Genomic DNA, 18,514 nt, shown 5'->3' on the forward strand with positions numbered 1-18,514 from the left:
TGCCATGGAAGTCCTACATAGTAATCTTAAGAAATGGAAGTCAAAGAACACCCCAAACATTCGCAAACCCACCCACGTCTGTGGTATATGTCATCCACTTATGGTTTCTAAGGTCACGTTAGGGGACAAAAGACTCAGTGCTGAGCGGAGCCCTCTCCCGGAGGGCAGGTTGGGCGCGCATTTCCAGACTCGACCTGCCTGCCTCTTGGCGCCATCTGTTTCTCCAACTTTACCCGCTCAGAACCGTGAAGCTTTCTGCCGGATGGGGCTGCGAGGAGAGGCCATCTGGCCAAGCCTCTCTTGTGAGACATTGTGAGCAAATTGGTGTCTGGGTGAGCACGCACCTGGACTCTCTTTCCAGTGCTCCTTTTGACACCAAACAACAGCTGCTATTTACTGAGTGTCTCCTAGATGCCAATCCTTGAGCTAAGTGTGCCCCCATTTTATTGATGAGGAGACCGAGGTTCCATCTACTGGAACTTGCGATGGTCCGACTCCAAAGTCCGTGTTCTTTGTAACTGTTTTATTCTCCCTAAACCTCCATGACATTTTCTCCCTGACTCCTGCTTCCTCTTCCCTTGGCCTTTTCTTCAGTCTTTCCCACCTCTCATCTCACTTGCTTCTCTGGAACCCATTTCAATTTCATTTTTCAGCTGATCCTTCTCAGGAGAGTTGACAATGGCATCTTGCTGAGATGAAGGATTTCTTGTAGGTTCTGAGCCTCCAGGCCCACACCGTCATGGGACGTGGATGGGAAGGCGGAGCCCAAGGTAGGGACCCAGGGCAGTGTCTCCAGCCTCACTGCCCCAGGCACAGCAGGGCTGCAGCTTTGGACAAAGGATGCTGGAGTCTTGGGGGTGTGGCTCTTTGGAGGATGCAGGTGTGTGCGCCACAGGACTGGGTTTCAGGAGCGAGGGTTGTGGTCCTCTCACTCCAGATGGCTTAGGACCTGTGTACACAGAATACTTGAATTATTCAGTCCAACTTCTCTGCCACGTGCATCATGCTGCTTCTCTCCTGTGACCACATATCGCAGAACGCTTGGGTCTGGAAGGAGAACAGCCTTCTTTTATATTTTTTTAATGTTTATCTATTTATTTGGCTGCACCGGGGCCTTAGTTGCTACACATGGGATCTTTGTTGTTGCATGTGGGACCAGTTCCCTGACCAGGGATTGAGCCCAGGCCCCCTGCATTGGGAGCATGGAGTCTTAGCCGCTGGACCACCAGGGAAGTCCCAGACACCAGCCTTCCTTGCTCAACTCCTGGCTTCAGACTCAGTCCTCTTTGCACCTCTAAGTGGGTCTGCCTTGGACATGGCTCCATGGCGAGAGCTCTGATCACTGTAAGTTGTCTGGATTTGAGAGACCCTCCTTACCCTTAGGTGTCCTTTCTTCCTTCTGGGTGACAGGCAGGCACTCTGGGGACACCTCAAGGAGACACACAGCCCCTCTGGCCTGGCCCCGAGTCCCCTGAGCCTCCATCCAGCCCCTGCCCTGGCCCAGGCACCTGCCTCTTCCAGGATGCTCAGGAAGACTCCGAGCCGGTCTCCCTGCCTCCTGCTTTGCCCCTCCCAACTCACCTCCCCAGATGGCCAGGGTGACATCTATTAATAAAGTAAGGACCCTGGTGCTTGGCACCACACTCCTGAGTCTTCACCACCCTCTATCTACCTGACCTCCTGCTCATGGTCCTCTGCCTCGATGTTCCTTAAACAGATCTTTGGCTTCAGTGGGAACAGCAGGTGCTATCAAGCTCTAATCTTTCTAGAGTGGTTCAGGCGCCCCTTCCAGGTAGCCTTCCCAGACTTCCCCACTAGAAGGAACCTTCCCCGTGCTGGGCTCCCAGGGCACTCAGTGCATATGGCTGTCCATTCTGGCACAGGTGCTGGGGACCACAGCAAGGGCTTTTCCATCCAGGGATCCACTCAGGGCATCTGATCAGCCAGGGCTGACCTCAGTTGACTCAGGCGGGCACATGAATGAATGAATGAACGCTCGAAGGACAGCCTGACTGCACCGAAACAAACTTTATTGATGCAACCGAGGGAACTGAGTTACAAACAGTGAGCAGAGGGCTGCGGGTGGGCCCTCGTAGCCCCCAGGATCCTGGCCCAATACTAGGACGCTTCTGTCTCCTTCTTCCTTTCCTCCTCATGCTGCTTCTCCAGCGGCCCACACGCATCCTAGTGGGAGAAGACAGCACATGGCCAGGGAAGGGTGGGCTGGGCTGGGATGGGCAGGAGGCAAGGCCGAGTGAGCTCAGGAGACCGACAGGCCAGGCCTGGCAGCGGGCACGGAGCGGGGGTGAGGGGAGGGGTCGGCCAGAAAGAGACTCTGGGTCTTTGGAGGGGAATGAGCTCTGGACTGTGGCACCAGCCCACGCAGGGCTCCGGCTGGGTGACCTTGGACAGGTTATTTTCTCTCTCCACATCTCAGCTTATTCACCACTGAAACAGAGGCTCAGACCCTCAACAACTGGCGTGTCTGAGCACTCATGCCCTGTCTGCCCTTCTGTTATCTCCCGGATTCCTCGCACTGTTTTGAAGATGGTGAGAGGGAGGTTCAGGGCAGCCTGGGGCCTGTCCCCCCAGCCAGCAGATGGGGGAGGTAGGCTGCTGGCCGCAGGAGCAACTCCAGTGCCTGTGTTCATAAGCTCTTTTCCGTGGTTCCCAAAAATGGGGGGCGGTGATTTGCGCCACTGGTGGTCATGGGAAATGACCTTCAGTGGCAGGCAGATGGAGATGTTTTGATTTTAATAATCGTGATAGTATTCCACATATATCAAGAAAGGGTAGCCAGCTCATCAGCTCTGTGACTTCAGATAGTGCACAGGACAAGACCAAGTAAAGCCTTTCATTTAACAGATTTAAAGGAAAGCATTAAGAGGACACAGAAAATTCTCAGTTATAGCAAAAATCGGGACAGCGGTCCTAGACTTGCGGTTGGGGTGACTCCAAAACCATAAGACCTATTGCCCGTCACACAGGCATTAGAGGCCTGGGGCGTGGCAAGCAGCAGCTGTAAATGATCATTCCCTGTACATACAGGGAATTCTCTTCTCCGTTTGCCGCAACTTGGCTCTGCTCTTCCCCCACCGCCCCCCCCCCCGTTAGGTTTTCCAGTCCCCCCACGGGCTCCAGGCATCCTCTCTGATTTTCCAGTGACTCTTCCCTCCTGGACACTCATCCATCCCCCGGAGGTCCTTCAGGGAAGCTGGTGCTTGATCAGGAGGTCCTGTCTCGCTGTGAAGCCTTGACAGACAGCTCCCCTCTCTAGGCCTCTGAGGCTGCCCAAGGTGGGGCCACCCTCAGGGTGAGCACTACCCCATCCTCCTTGCACTCACCTTCTTCTTGTCAGTGTATATGATTTCTGATTCCTGGATGCCTATGCACTTGATGACATCTAAGAACTCTTTCTTCTGCTCCTGGGTCACCTCCGGCTTATCAGCTACAAGAGGGAGCAAGGGGCCAGGTGGGGATGTGGGAGGCCTAAGAGGGAGGCCAGGAAGGGCTGGGGTTCTGGGGACCTAGCCCGGGGAGTGGTGGTCCTGGGATGAGGCTTGGGTGGAGTGGGGGTTTGGGACATCTACCATAGAAGGACACCCCCACGTTCTTTGTGCCATTCCAGGAGGCAGCAAGCATGAAGGTCCTGAAGTGCTTGCTGAGCAGCAGGTCAACAAAGTGTTCTCTGTCCGACTCTGAAAAAGAGATGACTCTGGTGAGACCACAGGAAACCACATGCTTCCCATCTCATGGGCTAGGAACAGGGATGTGCCCAAGGCCACACAGCCAGTCCGGGAAGGCCAGGGGTTCCCTGGGGCCGCTGGTCCCTCATTCCTGCCATGTGCCAGGCTCTGCATCGAGTGCCCTCCATGTGCATAATCTCAGGAGCCTCATGTGGACCGTGGTTGTCAAGGCCTTTATCTCCCCATTTTACAGATGAGGAAACCAGACTCAGACAGGAGCCCCGGGGCTGCAAAGTGACATCTGTTCCATTCCACCGGCTCCTACTGGGCACCCTCTTTGCAGTGTTAGTGTTAGTGGGACGTGGGTGAAGCCACTGCCTGCCCCATACAGGCTCCCTCCTTTAGCTCGCAGAAGATACGGAGTAACTGACTTGAGACGTAGGACTGGAGCCAGCCTGGGGTTTAGAGCCTAGTTCTAATTATAAGCTGTGTGACCTCAGGGAAACTCCTTGACATCTCAGTTTCTCTGTTTCCCCATCTGATCACTATGATGTCCTCCTAGGGTTGTTAGTGAGTATGAAGGGGATTAAATGTAAAGCACTTCGAACAGTGCCTGGCACAGAGCAAGAACTTGAAAATGCTGGCAGTTATTACTGATTATTTGCTGTGTGCAGGTACAAGGACCGCAGAGATATAAGAAGTCCTCTGGGCCCCCTCCTCGAGGCTGAACAACCCACCATCTCCCCTCTCCACACAGCAGCCCTCCACCTGAAGGCTGGCTCTCACCAACTTTAGACAAGGTCCCATTCTGACGATAGATTTTTATGAAGCTGCAGTTGTAGACGCACTTGTCCGCACTACAGCCGGATAGAAGCGGGGAGAAAAACAGTAAGCGGTCAAAGAGAAGTGCTCGATCGCCCATCGCAGTCAACGAGTCAGATGACAATTAGAGTCAGCATTCCCTCCCTCCCCTCCCCGCCACGCTCCCCACCCCCCACCCCCACCCCACCGCAGTTCCATCCATGGGAAGGCTGAGGCTGAGGCCAGGAGGAAAGTTGGACTCGCTTAAGGATTTTCTGCAGCTGGGAGTGAAAGCCAGAGGCTGGGGCTGGGGGTGTGGGCTCTCACATGGTCTGGTACTCTCTGGTGATCAGCTTGTCCTCTGCGTGCCTGGGCTCAAAGTAAAAGAAAGCCGCCTGGATTGCTCTAGCCGACTTATTGTACTCGGGGTTTCGGAAAGCGGAGCCAATATAAAACCACTTGCCAGAGAGCTGGGGAGAAGCCAGGAATTGGTGATGGAGCCAAATCCTTGATAGTTAGCTGGGATGAGACAGCAGATCTCTGTCCCCTTTTTGCAAACAAGGAGACTGGGGCTCCGGATGAGGAGTGATCATACAAGAGCTCACTCAGGGAACCAGGTATCTCCCCAAATGCCCCCCAGCCCCTGGGCAGCCCCTCCCCACCTAGGACAGAGTTGTTCCCTGCTGAGGGACCTTGCAAGGAGACATCTGAGTTTAGAGGCAGAGAAATGTCTCTGGAGCCTGGTCAAAATTTCAGCCCAGGCCCCAGGAGAGAAAAGGGAGGTATCAGGAGGGCAAAGGAAAGCCCAGGGAGGGAAGCAGCTGCCCATGGTGCTCAGGGAGTCAGGCACTTACCAAGTCCATGGTGGCATTGGTAATGGGCGCCACTGTCATCAGGTTGGCACACTCAGGGCTCTGGGCATCCAGCAGGGGAAGGAGGCTCAGGACAGCGAGAGCCCAAAGCAGTGCCATGTTAAGACCAGGAGATACCTGCAGCCAAGCAAGCTGGTGGTTGGAAGATGTCAGTGACTTTTAAAGGAGCTGTGGACGGGTCCCTAGGACCCAGTTGTGACACAATCCGGCACTCTTGTGAAATGTTTTGCTCAAATCCTTCTGTCCTTCCTGCAAAGCCAGCTGTAGGTAAATCTTGCAAGCCTGGGTCTAATTTGAGTCCCTAACCTGGAGGAGTTACCAGGGTCCAAAAGTTTGGACCCGAGTGGTACTAGTTAATGTGTTTAGATAATGATCGAGGGGCCTGTAAACAAAGTCCCCTGTTTTCATTGAATTCCTGTTCTATTAAGCACCAAGACTTAAAGGTAGTCAGTCAGTTCAGTCACTCAATCATGTCTGACTCTGCGACCCCATGGACTGCAGCATGCCAGGCCTCCCTGTCCATCACCAACTTCCGGAGTTTACTCAAACTCATGTCCATTGAGTCGGTGATGCCATCCAACCATCTCATCCTCTGTCGTCCCCTTCTTCTACCTTCAATCTTTCCCAGAATCAGGGTCTTTTCAAATGAGTCTTTGCATTTGGTGGCCAAAGTATTGGAGTTTCAGCTTCAACATCAGTCCTTCTAATGAACACCCAGGACTGATCTCCTTTAGGATGGACTGGTTGGATCTCCTTGCAGTCCAAGGGACTCTTAAGAGTCTTCTCCAACACCACAGTTCAAAAGCATCAATTCTTCAGTGCTCAGCTTCCTTTATAGTCCAACTCTCTTAAAGGAACCGCTGTAAATCAAGTGCTGAAGGCAACTTAGAGAGTGTGGTGTATATGGGAATGAGTGGGGGAGGGATTTAGGGGTAGGAGGTATGGGCAAACATGGGATCAGTCCCAAATGAGTGTGGGGACAGCTGTGAAACAACAAAAGTCCAGAGAGGCCCCAACTCAATCCTGGAGCAGGGACATTTCCAAAAGAAAGGGACCTCTAAGTTGAATGTCTATTTCCAGTATTGAGTGAGTGAGTGAAAGTCGCTCAGTTGTATCCAACTTTTTTCGACTCCGTGGACTATACAGTCCATGGAGTTCCCCAGGCCAGAATAATGGAGTGGGTAGCCATTCCCTTTTCCTGGGGATCTTCCCAACCCACGGATCGAACCCAGGCCTCCCACACTGCAGGCAGATTCTTTACTGTCTGAGCCACCAGGGAAGCAAATGTATTGGGTTGGCCAAAAAGTTCACTCGAGTTTTTCCCTAGGATGTTACAAGGGATGAATGAATATTTTGGCCTATCCGATACTACTTAAACCGCCTCTCAGAGAAGGCGATGGCACCCCACTCCAGTACTCTTGCCTGGAAAATCCCATGGACAGAGGAGCCTGGTAGGCTGCAGTCCAGGGGGTCCCGAAGAGTCGGACACGACTGAGCAACTTCACTTTCACTTCCATGCATTGGAGAAGGAAATGGCAACCCACTCCAGTGTTCTTGCCTGGAGAATCCCAGGGACGGGAGAGCCTGGTGGGCTGCTGTCTATGGAGTCACACAGAGTCGGACACGACTGAAGCGACTTAGCAGCAGCAGCAGCAGCAACATCTAAAACAGGAAATGGTCCCTGTGTTTTCTCCACTCCCTGCTGGTTGATCAGGGAGCTTGCCTTTCTTTTTACCCATATGTTCCCAGTCCTGGAACAGTGCCCAGCAAGGAGCAGACATTCAGTATAAACCATGGAATAAATAATTCCTCTGCTCATTTGCATTTCTATGTGATGGAGTCAAATCTTTATTTGTATAAATAGATTCCAAAAATATTATTATGATAGGATTACAATTTTGTATTCTTATTCATTTCATATATTTGCATAATTTTTCCTGTGTCAGTGTAGTCAGCGGTTGTAGTTTGAATGGATGAATAGTCTTCCATTCACTTCCTGGATTCTAACTTCCATAAACATGTCCTCTCTTTATACCTAGAGCATTTTATTTTATTTTTTTTCCCAACTTTATTAAGATGCAGTTGCCTATAGCATTTTAGATTGTAATTTTTCCTCTGAAGATATATCAGAGACCATCCAAATTTCTTTCAAGAGAAAGAAAAGCATATGTCTTTAAAAATACAAGACTTTAGTGATATTTAAAAGCTCCCCCCAATAAATAAAAATAAATAGCCCCCAAGCTACAAACAATTCAGGTATCTGTCAAAAGGAAAATGGAAAAACAAACTGTGTTATTTTTATACAATGGAATAACACTTAGCAACAAAAAAAGAATGAACTGCGGATATATACAACAACGTAAATGAATTCCAAAAACATGCTGAACAAAAGAAACCAGACTCAGGTTTCCCTGATGGTCCAGTGGTCGGGAGTCCCCCTGCCAATTCAGGGAACATAGGTTCAACCCCTGGTCCAGAAGATCCCACATGCAGTGGGACAAGTGAGCCCGTGTGCCACAAGTACCGAGCTCACTCTCTAGAGCTTGTGCTCTGCAACAGTGAGGAGCCCGCACACCACAGGGAAGAGTAGCCCCTGCTCACTGCAATTGGAGAAAGCCCATGAATAGCAGCAAAGACCCAGTGCAGCCATCACCGACCCCCCCAAAAAAAAGAAAGGAGCTAGACTCAACAGCTCAGGGACTGGACTTCCCGGGTGGTCCAGTTGCTAAGACTCCATGCTCCTGATGAGCGGGCCCGGGTTCCATCCCTGGTTAGGGAACTAGATCCTACATGCCTCAGCTAAGAGTTCACCGGCCACAGAAAATCCCGCACGCTATAACTAAGATCCCAGCTGCTGCAGCTAACACTCGGTGCAGTCAAATAAATAAACATTAAAAAAAAAAACCTCACCCAGCACACAGACAGTGTGACTCCACTTATGTGAAGTTCTAGAACAGTCAAAACTAATGGTAATGGTAGAAATCAGATCAGTGGTTGCCTTGGCAATTTGCCCAGGGACCCGAGAGAACTTTTTGAGGCAGATGACCATGTTCTCTATTTTCATTCTGGTGGTGGTTACACACGTATTGATATGTACATTTGTGAAACTCTTTGAGCTGGAAATTGAAAACGTGTGAATTTTGTTGTATGCTGTGCATGCTAAGTCGCTTCAGTCGTGTTCAATTCTTTGCGACCCCACGGACCTAGCCCACCAGGTTCCTCTGTCTATGCAATTCTCCAGGCAAGAACGCTGGAGTGGGTTGCCATGCCCTCCTCCAGGGGTCCTTCCCCACCCACGGATCAAACCCATGTCTCCAGTGACTCCTGCATTGCAGTGACTCCTGCTTTGCAGGGGGTTTCTTTTACCATAGAGCCACTGGGGAAGCCCTTATTGTATGCCTAGTATACCTCAATTAAGTTGATTAAAAAAAAAAAAATTCTCCCCCAAAAGAGAGAAAGCAAAACCATGACAAATCAAAAAGCACTAACAACCTTTAATGCTGTACTGATATGGCAATGCAGAAATGAGTCTCTCCCTCCACATCCTTGTCAGAACTAGAATTTCCCTTCTTTTTCTGTTTTTATCGGCTCAGCTAGTGTCTTGAACTTGCATTGCTTTAACTGGAGTCTTGCAAACACGATTGGAGCGCTTCAGGAGGGAACAGTGCAGGTAAGGGAGAGGGTGATACAAGAAGGATCAAGACAGTCTATGTGACTGGAGCCTGTGATAGGGTCAGAGGGATGGAGGCTGATGCTGGGGGTGGTGCTCTTGGTCGGAACCCAAGCTGCAGAGCGTGGAAACCAGGCCGAGGAGTTTGCAGTGTCCTCTGAGGGCACTGGGGAGAAACAGAAAGATTTTAAGTGAGGTGTGTGCGGAGGGGTAATATCAGATTTGCCCTTTAGAGAGAGCCCACTGTCTGCAGTGAGAAGAACAGGGGACGGGGAGGACAAGCACAGGAGAACGAACTTGGCAGAGCAGCTGGGCAGTTGCAGTGGTCCAAGTGTGAGATGATGGAAGTAGACAGTTTCAAGACACTATGTAAGGACATGCTGAATGCCATGTGGGCACACTGCTACCATCAGACAGGGGTCCAGTGAGGTTCTTACCTAGAGCCCAGATCTTTCCAGGTCCCCACATGTCACACACGTGGACACACACACACACACACGTTCGTGCAACAACACACAAGCACCTCTGTCACTTGGGATCTGCCGCCTGATACTGCACAGGGTGACCCATAACCCTAAATGCCTTTTGTCACAGCCAACCGTGTTCAGAGCCCAGGGGAACAAGTCTTCCCATGTTCTACTCTCTCCCTGAAACACCAGGTGCTCTTCCCAAACATCCCGAGGTTTTGAAGGTGATGCTACTGCTGACAGGGGAGATAGCAGCAGGATTAGGATGGTCCGTGTGGCTGGAGCATGTGATGGGGTCAGAGTCATGGAGGCTGATGCCTCCATCCCTTCAGACCCACTTCCGAGTCCAGGGAAGATTTGAGTGGACTCAGAGGTAGTGAAACCTAGCAGGACCCTGCAAGGCCCTCCCAGGTAAAATAAAAACCCCTCCATTTCTTGTTGATAGAAAGGAAAAAGGGGGGTGTGGTCGGAAGGCTTATGTCTCCTAGGCCTTCTCTGAGTTCCAAAGAGCAGGCTCAAGCAGTTAATGATTAGGACAACATGGACACAGGACTCCTAGTCCCTCCGGAAGGGATGTAGATAACAACTTGATGTTTATCTTTGAGTTGTTTTGCAGAAACTAAGACCTGTACCCAGGTGGAGGATGGGGACGACATCCTGACCATGAGCACGCAGACCCCAGACTAGTTGGAAGCAGAAAGCTGATAATGGAGATTTCTGAAACAACCCCCTGTTACCTCCCCACCAACCAATCGGAAGAAGATTCACAAGCTGATCACGCATCCTACACCTCTCTCCTGTCACCCTTCCTGCCTCTAAAAACCCTGTGCTCCGGCCAGCTAACCAGATGGACTTGACACAGGTCTAAGCCTCCATTTTCCGTGTTGGCACCTCCTCGATGAGCTTTCTCTGCTCCAGACTCTGATGTCTCCATTTGACCTCCCTGTGTGTGGGGTGTACGAGCTTGGATCTGACTACAGAAAAAGACAGATTAATTAACTTTCTCATTCCTCCCTCTCTGCATAAAGGCCATACTTTCTTACCACATTAGCCCTTGCTTCCCAATAGTAACGAGAAACCACGTTTTTTTTTTTTTTGCAACCCGTGGTTGGGGAGGCCCTCCTGAATTAGAACTGGGCAATATTTGCAACAGTTGCATGTGGTAGCCAAGAAATATTTTGCAATGTGAAATCATTCACGTTCCTCTTAAATTCATATATAGGTAGATGTAACACACATTAGGCATGGATCTGATTCTTGGCGTCAGCTGCTCGAGGTTGAATGTTAGCATGGTGAATGATTTATAGCTTTACAAACTTTTGAACAAACCTTAACCCATTGATTAAATTTCCCAAATGTTAATTTTAAAGAGTCAGTTTTATTTAAAAGCTTTTGATGTATAATGTTTAGTTATTTAGAACAGTGGTCTGTGGGCCTTCATTTGTTGATGCGCAAAAATGCTAGGGTCGTCCCCTGTGTGGGCAAAGGGTGAACAGGGAGGGCCAGTAAATAGCAGAACATGGTCTTTCTTTTGTCCAGAGCAATTCAGCTCCGGCCTAACCTGCATGCCTCCTGAAGCAAAACCATAGATAGTGAGTGTGATATACAATAAGTGCCCTGCATACGAAGCTGCAAATTGTGAACGTGTGTTCCATCAGCATCAGGCGTGAAGTTGCAGCTTGCCCTCCGTCTCCTAAGATCCTTCAGCTCTACCATCTCCCACCTCTTCTCACCCCTCCAGTCAGTAACTCTTGGCTGTTCATGCGACGCCAGCCCCTGTATGCCAGCTGCTGTACTGTATTACTGTACTTTTCAAGGTACTGTGCTGTAAGATTAAAAATGTTTTATTTTTTGTGTTTGTTTTTATGTGTTATTTGTGTGAAAAGTAATATAAACCTACTACAGTACAGTACTATACAGCCAATCGTGTTAGCTGAGTACCTAGGCTCACTTTGTTGGACTTACGAATATACCAGACTTACAAAGGCACTCTTTGGACAGACCTCATTTGTATGTAGGGGACTGACTATAATAAGAAACATATGTTCGATCTCTACCTCCATTTCTGGTAACACAGGTCATAAAAACTCCTGGGATCTCCAAAGTGATACTTGTCTTTTTGTAGACGAACGAGATGTCCCTTGGCTGGGGGTTCCTGGATACCCTCAGAATGGAGACTGACTTTGTGATTAGAGGGTTGAAATTTTCAGCTCCACTCCTTCATCTCTGGGAAGGGAACTGGTGCTGGAGATCGTCTTGGTCACTAATGACGAACAATGATTTAATCAGCCATGCCCAGGTAAGGGTGCTTTCAGTGAAGTCAGAGCAAGGACATGTAGAGGTGCTGGGTAGGTGGCCGATCCAAAGAAGGCCTGGAAGTCCTGTGCTCTTTCCCACATACCTTGCCCTGGGCATCACTGCCATCTGACTATTCCTGAATTGTATCCTTTTATACTAAACTGGTAATCTAGTAAGTAAATGATCTTCTGAATTCTCTGAGCTGTTCTAATAAATGGTCAAACCCAAGGAAGGGGTTATGGGAGTCTGTGATTTAAAGCTGGTGAGTTGGACGCACAGGGGACCCCCTGGACTTGTGACTGCCATTGCATTGGGGACAGTCTTGTGGGTCTGAGCCCTTAACCTGCAGGATCTGATGCTCACCCTGATTAGTGTTGAAACTGAGTCCCCCTAAATCCAAGTTTACCAAGTCCTTACCAAGTTTGTGATGAATCTATCTATCCAAACGTTTATTTCCTTTCTTGTTCAACCCGTTTCCCTCATAACTGAGGGGTATCAAAGAAAAGGGGAGATTGAAACTGAGCAGGACCTGCAAGGTCTTTGCACGTTTCTAAGCCTTTCCTTGAGTTCCAAAGAGCAGGCTTAAGCAGTCAGTAAGTGGGACAATATAGACGCAGGACTCCTAGTCCCTCCGGAAGGGATGTAGATAGCAATTTGATGGTTATCTTTGAGTTGTTCTGCAGAAACTAAGACCTGCACCCCGGTGGAGGATGGGGATGACATGCTGACCACAAGCCTGTAGACCCTAGACTGGTTGAAACCAGAAGGTTGATGATCAAGATTTCTGAAACATCCCCCTGTTACCTCACCACCAACAAATCAGAAGAAGGTCCACGAACTGATCTCGCATCCTAAGAGCCTCTCCCCTAACACTTTCTTTTAAAACCCTTGCTGAACGCCGTTGGGGAGGTCTAGTCTTCTGAGCATGAGTTGCCTGTTCCTCTCGCTTGGTGCCTGCAATAAATGCTGGACTTTGCTTCACCACAACCCAGTGTCAGTAGACTGGCTTTGCTGTGCATGTGGCAAGCAGACCCAAGTTTGGTTCCATAAGAGTATCAGAACTGAACTGAATTGTAGGATACCCAGTTGGTGTCTGGGGCTTCCCAAGTGTACAGTGGTAAAGAACACACCTGCCAGTGCGGGGGACACAGAGGACATGGGTTCAATCCCCGGATCAGGAAGATGCCCTGGAGAAGGACATGGCCACCCACTCCAGTATTCTTGCCTGGAGAACCCCACGGACAGAGGAGCCTGGTGGGCTACAGCCCATGGGGTTGCAAAGAGTCGGACATGACTGAGTGACTAAGTACATGCAGTTGGTGTCTGGAAAGTCAGAGAATTGCTTGGTGTGGGAGAAAATCCACACACTTTGTGGCCAGAAGTATGTGAGCAGAGAAGAGAGAAATGAAAATTTCCCTTCCAGGGAGTAAGTGGAGTGCCTCCCCTGGGAAGGAGTGAGTGGTCCTCACCCTTCTCACCCCCAGGCTGCCTCTTGTGGCAGGCGGGGGTGTGTCTCACTTTCCTCTCAAGAGGCCATCCAAGTAGTTTCTCCAAGCACACCCAGCACTCATCCTCACACAGAACAATTTTCTCCACCTTTTTATTAATACATTTCAAGGATGGTTTGGAACCTCCATGAACTGAGGTCTTCAGCAGCCCTCCCCAGCCTGCCCTTCCATCTGTCCCTGGCACAATGTCAAGAGAAGTGTGGCAGGAAAGAGACAGAAGAGCAATCAGAGCAGAGTAGGGTGCTGGTAAAGGAGCTGTCCTGGTTTTCTTGCCGTTCAGTTGCTAAGTCATGTCCGACTCTTTGTGACCCCATGGACTGCAGCCTGCCAGGCTTTCCCAGCCCTCACCACCTCCCGGAGTTTGCCCAAGTTCATGTCCACTGAATCGGTGATGTCATCCAACCATCTTGTCCTCTGTTGCCCACTTCTCCTCCTGCCTTCAGTCCTTTCCAGCTTCAGGGTCTTTCCAGTGAGTTGGTTGTTTGTATCAGGTGGGCAAACTACTGGAGCTTCAGCTTCAGCATCAGTCCTTCCAAAGAGTATACGGGGTTGATTTCCTTTAAGATTGACTGGTTTGATCTTGCTGTCCAAGGTGTTCTCAAGAGTCTTCTCCAGCATCACAGTTTGAAAGCATCAAGTTTTTGGCGCTCAGCCTTCTTTATTGTCCAGCTCTCACATTCATACATGACTACTGAAAAGACCATGGCTATATGGACCTTTGTTGGCAAAGGGATGCCTTTGCCTTTTAACACACTTCTAGGTTTGTCATAGCTTTCTTGATAAGAAGCAACCATCTTCTAATTTCACAGCTGCAGTCACCAACCACAGTGATTTCAGAGCCCAGGAAGAGGAAATTCGTCACTGCTTCCAACTTTTCCCCTTCTATTTGCCATGAAATTATGGGACCAGATATCCCAGTTTCGCCACTTGCTAACTGTGAGACCTTGGGCAAGTTATCTAACTTCTCCTGTCTCAGTTTCCCTAGCTGTAAAGTGGGGATAATAGTAATAACTTCTACTCATTGGATTGTTATGTGCATCAATCTGTTCACATTTAGATGAACTAGATATTAGATGAAACAAACTTGCTTCTAAGGGTTCTCCTATTATAATAATCATCACCATCTGTTTAATGAGAAGTGGGGTGGTGAGGAAGGAAAGACAGACTCCTGCATTATATAAATTCTTCAGTAGATAGCAAGTTACATCCCCCTTCTCAAGATACCAACATGCAAAAATATGTCTCTATTAGATTCATGAAATATCTCCCCACCCCACATTAGATACATGAGAAAACCAGTGACCTGGGCCAGGAAGATGCCCTGAAGAAGAAACTGGCAACTCACTCCAGTACTCTTGCCTGAAAAATCCCATGGACAGAGGAGCCTGCAGGGCTACAGTCCATGGGGTTGCAAAGAGTTGAACACGACTTAGTGACTAACATACACGCAGAGGGCTAAGGTGACATGGTGAAGAGGTGAGGTTTCAATAACCAGGGAGAGGCACCACTCTGAAATGATTCACTGCCTAAGAAAGCCACTTTATATGTATACATTTTATACAAGCCATTTTATACAAGCCAAGGCTGAGCTCTGTGTCTGACAACTATTACGTGACCTGCATGAGCCACCACAAAAATACACCAGCAGAACAAACAGTCTGAATTAAGAACTTTGAGTCTGGACTGAGGAAATACTCCCAAAATATTTGCCTAAGTCCAGATCCTGTTTTGTGATCTTGGGCAACTTATGTAACCTCTTTGGACTTTAGTTCCCTCGTTGGAAGAGCCAGGGCAATAACACGTGTCTCTGACACAGTGCGTGAGGTGAACACGGGTCACGTTCCACATAGCTCCTGGTTCGCAGAAAGTGTACAAGGAAGTGTAACCGCTGTTATTTTGAAAGGTGTTAATAGGGGTTGAACCATATGAAAACTGTGGACTTTAGAGATCAAAAAAAAAAAAAAGTTGAATATCATTCCATTTCACCTGGTTCATCCAACTATTCTATTAATAGGACAATCACCTGGTCTGTGGTTGGCAAGCAGGGAAAGACATGTCACCCCCTTTTTGCTGGGGAAAAATCGAGGCCCAGAGAGAATGATTTGCCCAGGGCCACGTGACAGTCGGGAAGCTGAGACTGGAATCCACCTGCCAGCCTCCCCTCCTTCTCTCCCATCCCTCTCTCACTTACGCAGCACCAGGCTGCTGGTCATTGTGAAATATGGCTGTCCTTGGCTAAGGCTTGATTCGCTGGGGACAGAGTGAATGCAAGCCTGGGCTTTCCCCTGGGGATGTCCTCCTTAGCTGTGTTGGGAAGAGGTGTCTTCTGTCCCTGACACTTTCTACCTGCCCTTGCTGAGAACAAGCTGGCCCCATTTCACTGGCTTTCCCAGTCAGGTCACAGAGGCCTCCTGGAAGGGAGCCTGTGCCGAGGGCGCTGAGCAGTGTAGCTTTAGCATAACTCCTCTTCTCTTTTCCCTCTGGCCCTTCTTCCTGCCTCTCTCACCCTTTGCGTCTTCACGGCTGATGACTCTCCGGAACACAGACTGGGTTGCACCCCTCTGACCTGTCCTCTCAGTTCGGTCAGTTGCCCCTGGACAGCTCCACTCGAGTGCCCCTTCACAGCACAGACTCCATCTGGCCAACGCAAACCCTGCTCTCCTGTACAAACCTGTGGCTTGTCCTATTCCTAACCCAATACCCCAGGCTTCCCCTGACCCTCCGGTACCACTTTGAATTACTTGTATGCAAGCGTGCTAAGTCGCTTCAGTCATGTCTGACTCTCTGTGACCCTGTGGACTGTAGCCCTCCAGACTCCTCTGTTCACGGGATTCTCCAGGCAAGAATACTGGAGTGGGTTGCCAAGCACTCCTCCAGGGGATCTTCCCGACCCTGGGATCGAGCCTGTGTTTCACGTCTCCTGCGTGGGCAAGCACGTTCCTTACCACTAGGGCCACCCGGGGCTCCTTGCTACTCCCCAGATATGCAGTGCTTCTTTACTTCCAGGCCTTAACTGTTCCCTCTCCTCCCGATGCCTTTCCCTGTCTGACTAACCTCTATTCATTCTCTCTTAGCCTTAGCTTGTGATGATTCATTTTATGTCAATTTAACTGAATCATGGGGTGCCTCTTTGTCAAACACGAAAGTGTATCTAGGATGTGAAAATCTCCAAGCCCTTCCAGACCACAAATCCTGGGCTCCATGGATGGAAGTCTCAGAGTTACCGCAGGACAGTGACTCCAGGGGCTCACAGTCTGGGATAGATGCCAGGATGGGGAGGGTAGAGAAGACCCAGCTGTGGACTGATGACCTAGAACCTTACAGCTAGTCTTTAAAACATAAAATCCTAGATATGAGTTCATCTTCTCATGATTTGTTCTTTCTTGTAAATGAGAAGGGCAGAAATATTCTGGTTTCTCCGACATCCCAGGAAAGGAGGAACAAGCTAAAGAAGAAAGGACTCTGAACTGAGTCAGGAGATATGGGTTTCAGGTCTGGCAGGTATAAGTATGTCCCAAATACTGAATGGGACGTGTGTGTGTGTGTGCATGTGTGTGTGTGTGCTCAGTCACTTACTCGTGTCTGACTCTTTGGGACCCCATGGACTGTAGCCAGTCAGGCTCCTCTGTTCATGGAATTTTCCAGGCAAGAATACTGGAACAGGTTGCCATTTCCAACTCCAAGGGATCTTCCTGAGCCAGGGATTGAACCCTTATCTCTTGTGTCTCCTGCATTGGCAGGAGGATTCTTCACCACTAGAGCCACCTGGGAAGTCCTGAATGGGACATACTTACACTAAAAACATACTTACTGTTGATCTGAAATTCAAATTTATCTGTGTGTCCTGTATATTTATTCACTGACTCTGGCTGACTCTATCTGCCAGGTTCTCACTCGCTTCTTCCAAAGCAGGTACTGTGAGGGCTTCTCTCAAGAATCTCACAGGTAAGAATTGTTCACACTGAAGCACTCCTAACAATCACCAAAATATGGAAAGAACCCACAGGTTATCAATGGATGAATGAGTAAACAGAATTTGGTCTATCCTCACAATGAAATACTATGCAGCTGTGAAGAAAAAAATGCAGTCTTGATCCACGCTATCAGGATGAAACTTGAAAACATTATGTTGCATGACAGCATTCGTTCACAAAAGGTCAGATACCACTAAGATTCCATTTACACAAAATATCCATAGAGGTTTTCCAGGGGCATGCTTCAACAGTAAGTGAGCCGTGAACTTCCAGATGTTCACGCTGGTTTTAGAAAAGGCAGAGGAACCAGAGATCAAATTGCCAACATCTGCTGGATCATCAAAAAAGCAAGAGAGTTCCAGAAAAACATCTACTTCTGCTTTATTGACTATGCCAAAGCCTTTGACTGTGTGGATCACAATAAACTGTGGAAAATTCTGAAAGAGATGGGAATACCAGACCACCTGACCTGCCTCTTGAGAAATCTGTATGCAAGTCAAGATGCAACAGTTAGAACTGGACATGGAACACAGATTGGTTCCAAATTGGAAAAGGAGTACAGCAAGGCTGTATATTGTCACCCTGTTTATTTAACTTCTATGCAGAGTACATCATGAGAAACGCTGGACTGGAAGAAACACAAGCTGGAATCAAGATTGCCAGGAGAAATATCAATCACCTCAGATACACAGATGACACCACCCTTAGGGCAGAAAGCAACAAAGAACTAAAAAGCCTCTTGATGAAAGTGAAAGAGGAGAGTGAAAAAGTTGGCTTAAAGCTCAACATTCAGAAAACTAAGATCATGGCATCTGGTCCCATCACCTCATGGAAAATAGATGGGGAAACAGTGGAAATAGTGAGAGACTTTATTTTGGGGAGCTCCAAAATCACTGCAGATGGTGACTGCAGCCATGAAATTAAAAAACGCTTGCTCCTTGGAAGAAAAGCTATGACCAGCCTAGACAGCATATTAAAAAGCAGAAACATTACCGACAAAGGTCTGTCTAGTCAAAGCTATGGTTTTTCCAGTAGTCATGTATGGATGTAAGAGTTGGACTATAAAGAAAGCTGAGTGCCAAAGAATTGATGTTTTTGAACTGCAGTGTTGGAGAAGACTCTTGAGAGTCCCTTGGACTGCAAGGAGATCCAACCCATCCATCCTAAAGGAGATCAGTCCTGAATATTCATTGGAAAGACTGATGCTGAAACTGAAACTCCAATACTTTGGCCACCTG

At 48.8% G+C, this 18,514-nt stretch overlaps 1 protein-coding gene and 1 pseudogene across 1 annotated transcript; both read right to left on the reverse strand.

Moving 5' to 3' along the window:
- Positions 1 to 2,013: 2,013 nt before the first annotated feature.
- ORM1 (orosomucoid 1) lies at positions 2,014 to 5,619 on the reverse strand. The gene is made up of 6 exons (XM_010835141.1): positions 5,342 to 5,619; positions 4,815 to 4,957; positions 4,473 to 4,543; positions 3,591 to 3,698; positions 3,345 to 3,448; positions 2,014 to 2,184 (listed from the first exon to the last, which is right to left on the reverse strand). The coding sequence occupies exons 1-6, from the start codon at positions 5,456 to 5,458 to the stop codon at positions 2,119 to 2,121; spliced, it is 609 nt and encodes a 202-aa protein (XP_010833443.1). The 5' UTR covers positions 5,459 to 5,619; the 3' UTR covers positions 2,014 to 2,118.
- Positions 5,620 to 15,537: 9,918 nt separating this feature from the next.
- Positions 15,538 to 18,514, reverse strand: part of LOC104985162 — a 3,873-nt pseudogene continuing 896 nt past the window's right edge.

Source organism: Bison bison, unplaced genomic scaffold (assembly GCF_000754665.1).
Source record: "Bison bison bison isolate TAMUID 2011002044 unplaced genomic scaffold, Bison_UMD1.0 scf7180017864039, whole genome shotgun sequence".
In the NCBI taxonomy this organism is placed as follows: Eukaryota; Metazoa; Chordata; class Mammalia; order Artiodactyla; family Bovidae; genus Bison; species Bison bison.

What these genes read in the sequence shown, in the direction of transcription:
- ORM1 (XM_010835141.1), bottom strand. Translation starts at nt 5,458, where the DNA reads ATGGCACTGCTTTGGGCTCTCGCTGTCCTGAGCCTCCTTCCCCTGCTG. An exon ending in ACCAGAGAGTACCAGACCAT is followed by an intron (nt 4,544 to 4,814) that starts GTGAGAGCCCAC and finishes ATCCGGCTGTAG; the next exon opens with TGCGGACAAGTGCGTCTACA. An exon ending in CGTGGGGGTGTCCTTCTATG is followed by an intron (nt 3,449 to 3,590) that starts GTAGATGTCCCA and finishes TCCCTCTTGTAG; the next exon opens with CTGATAAGCCGGAGGTGACC.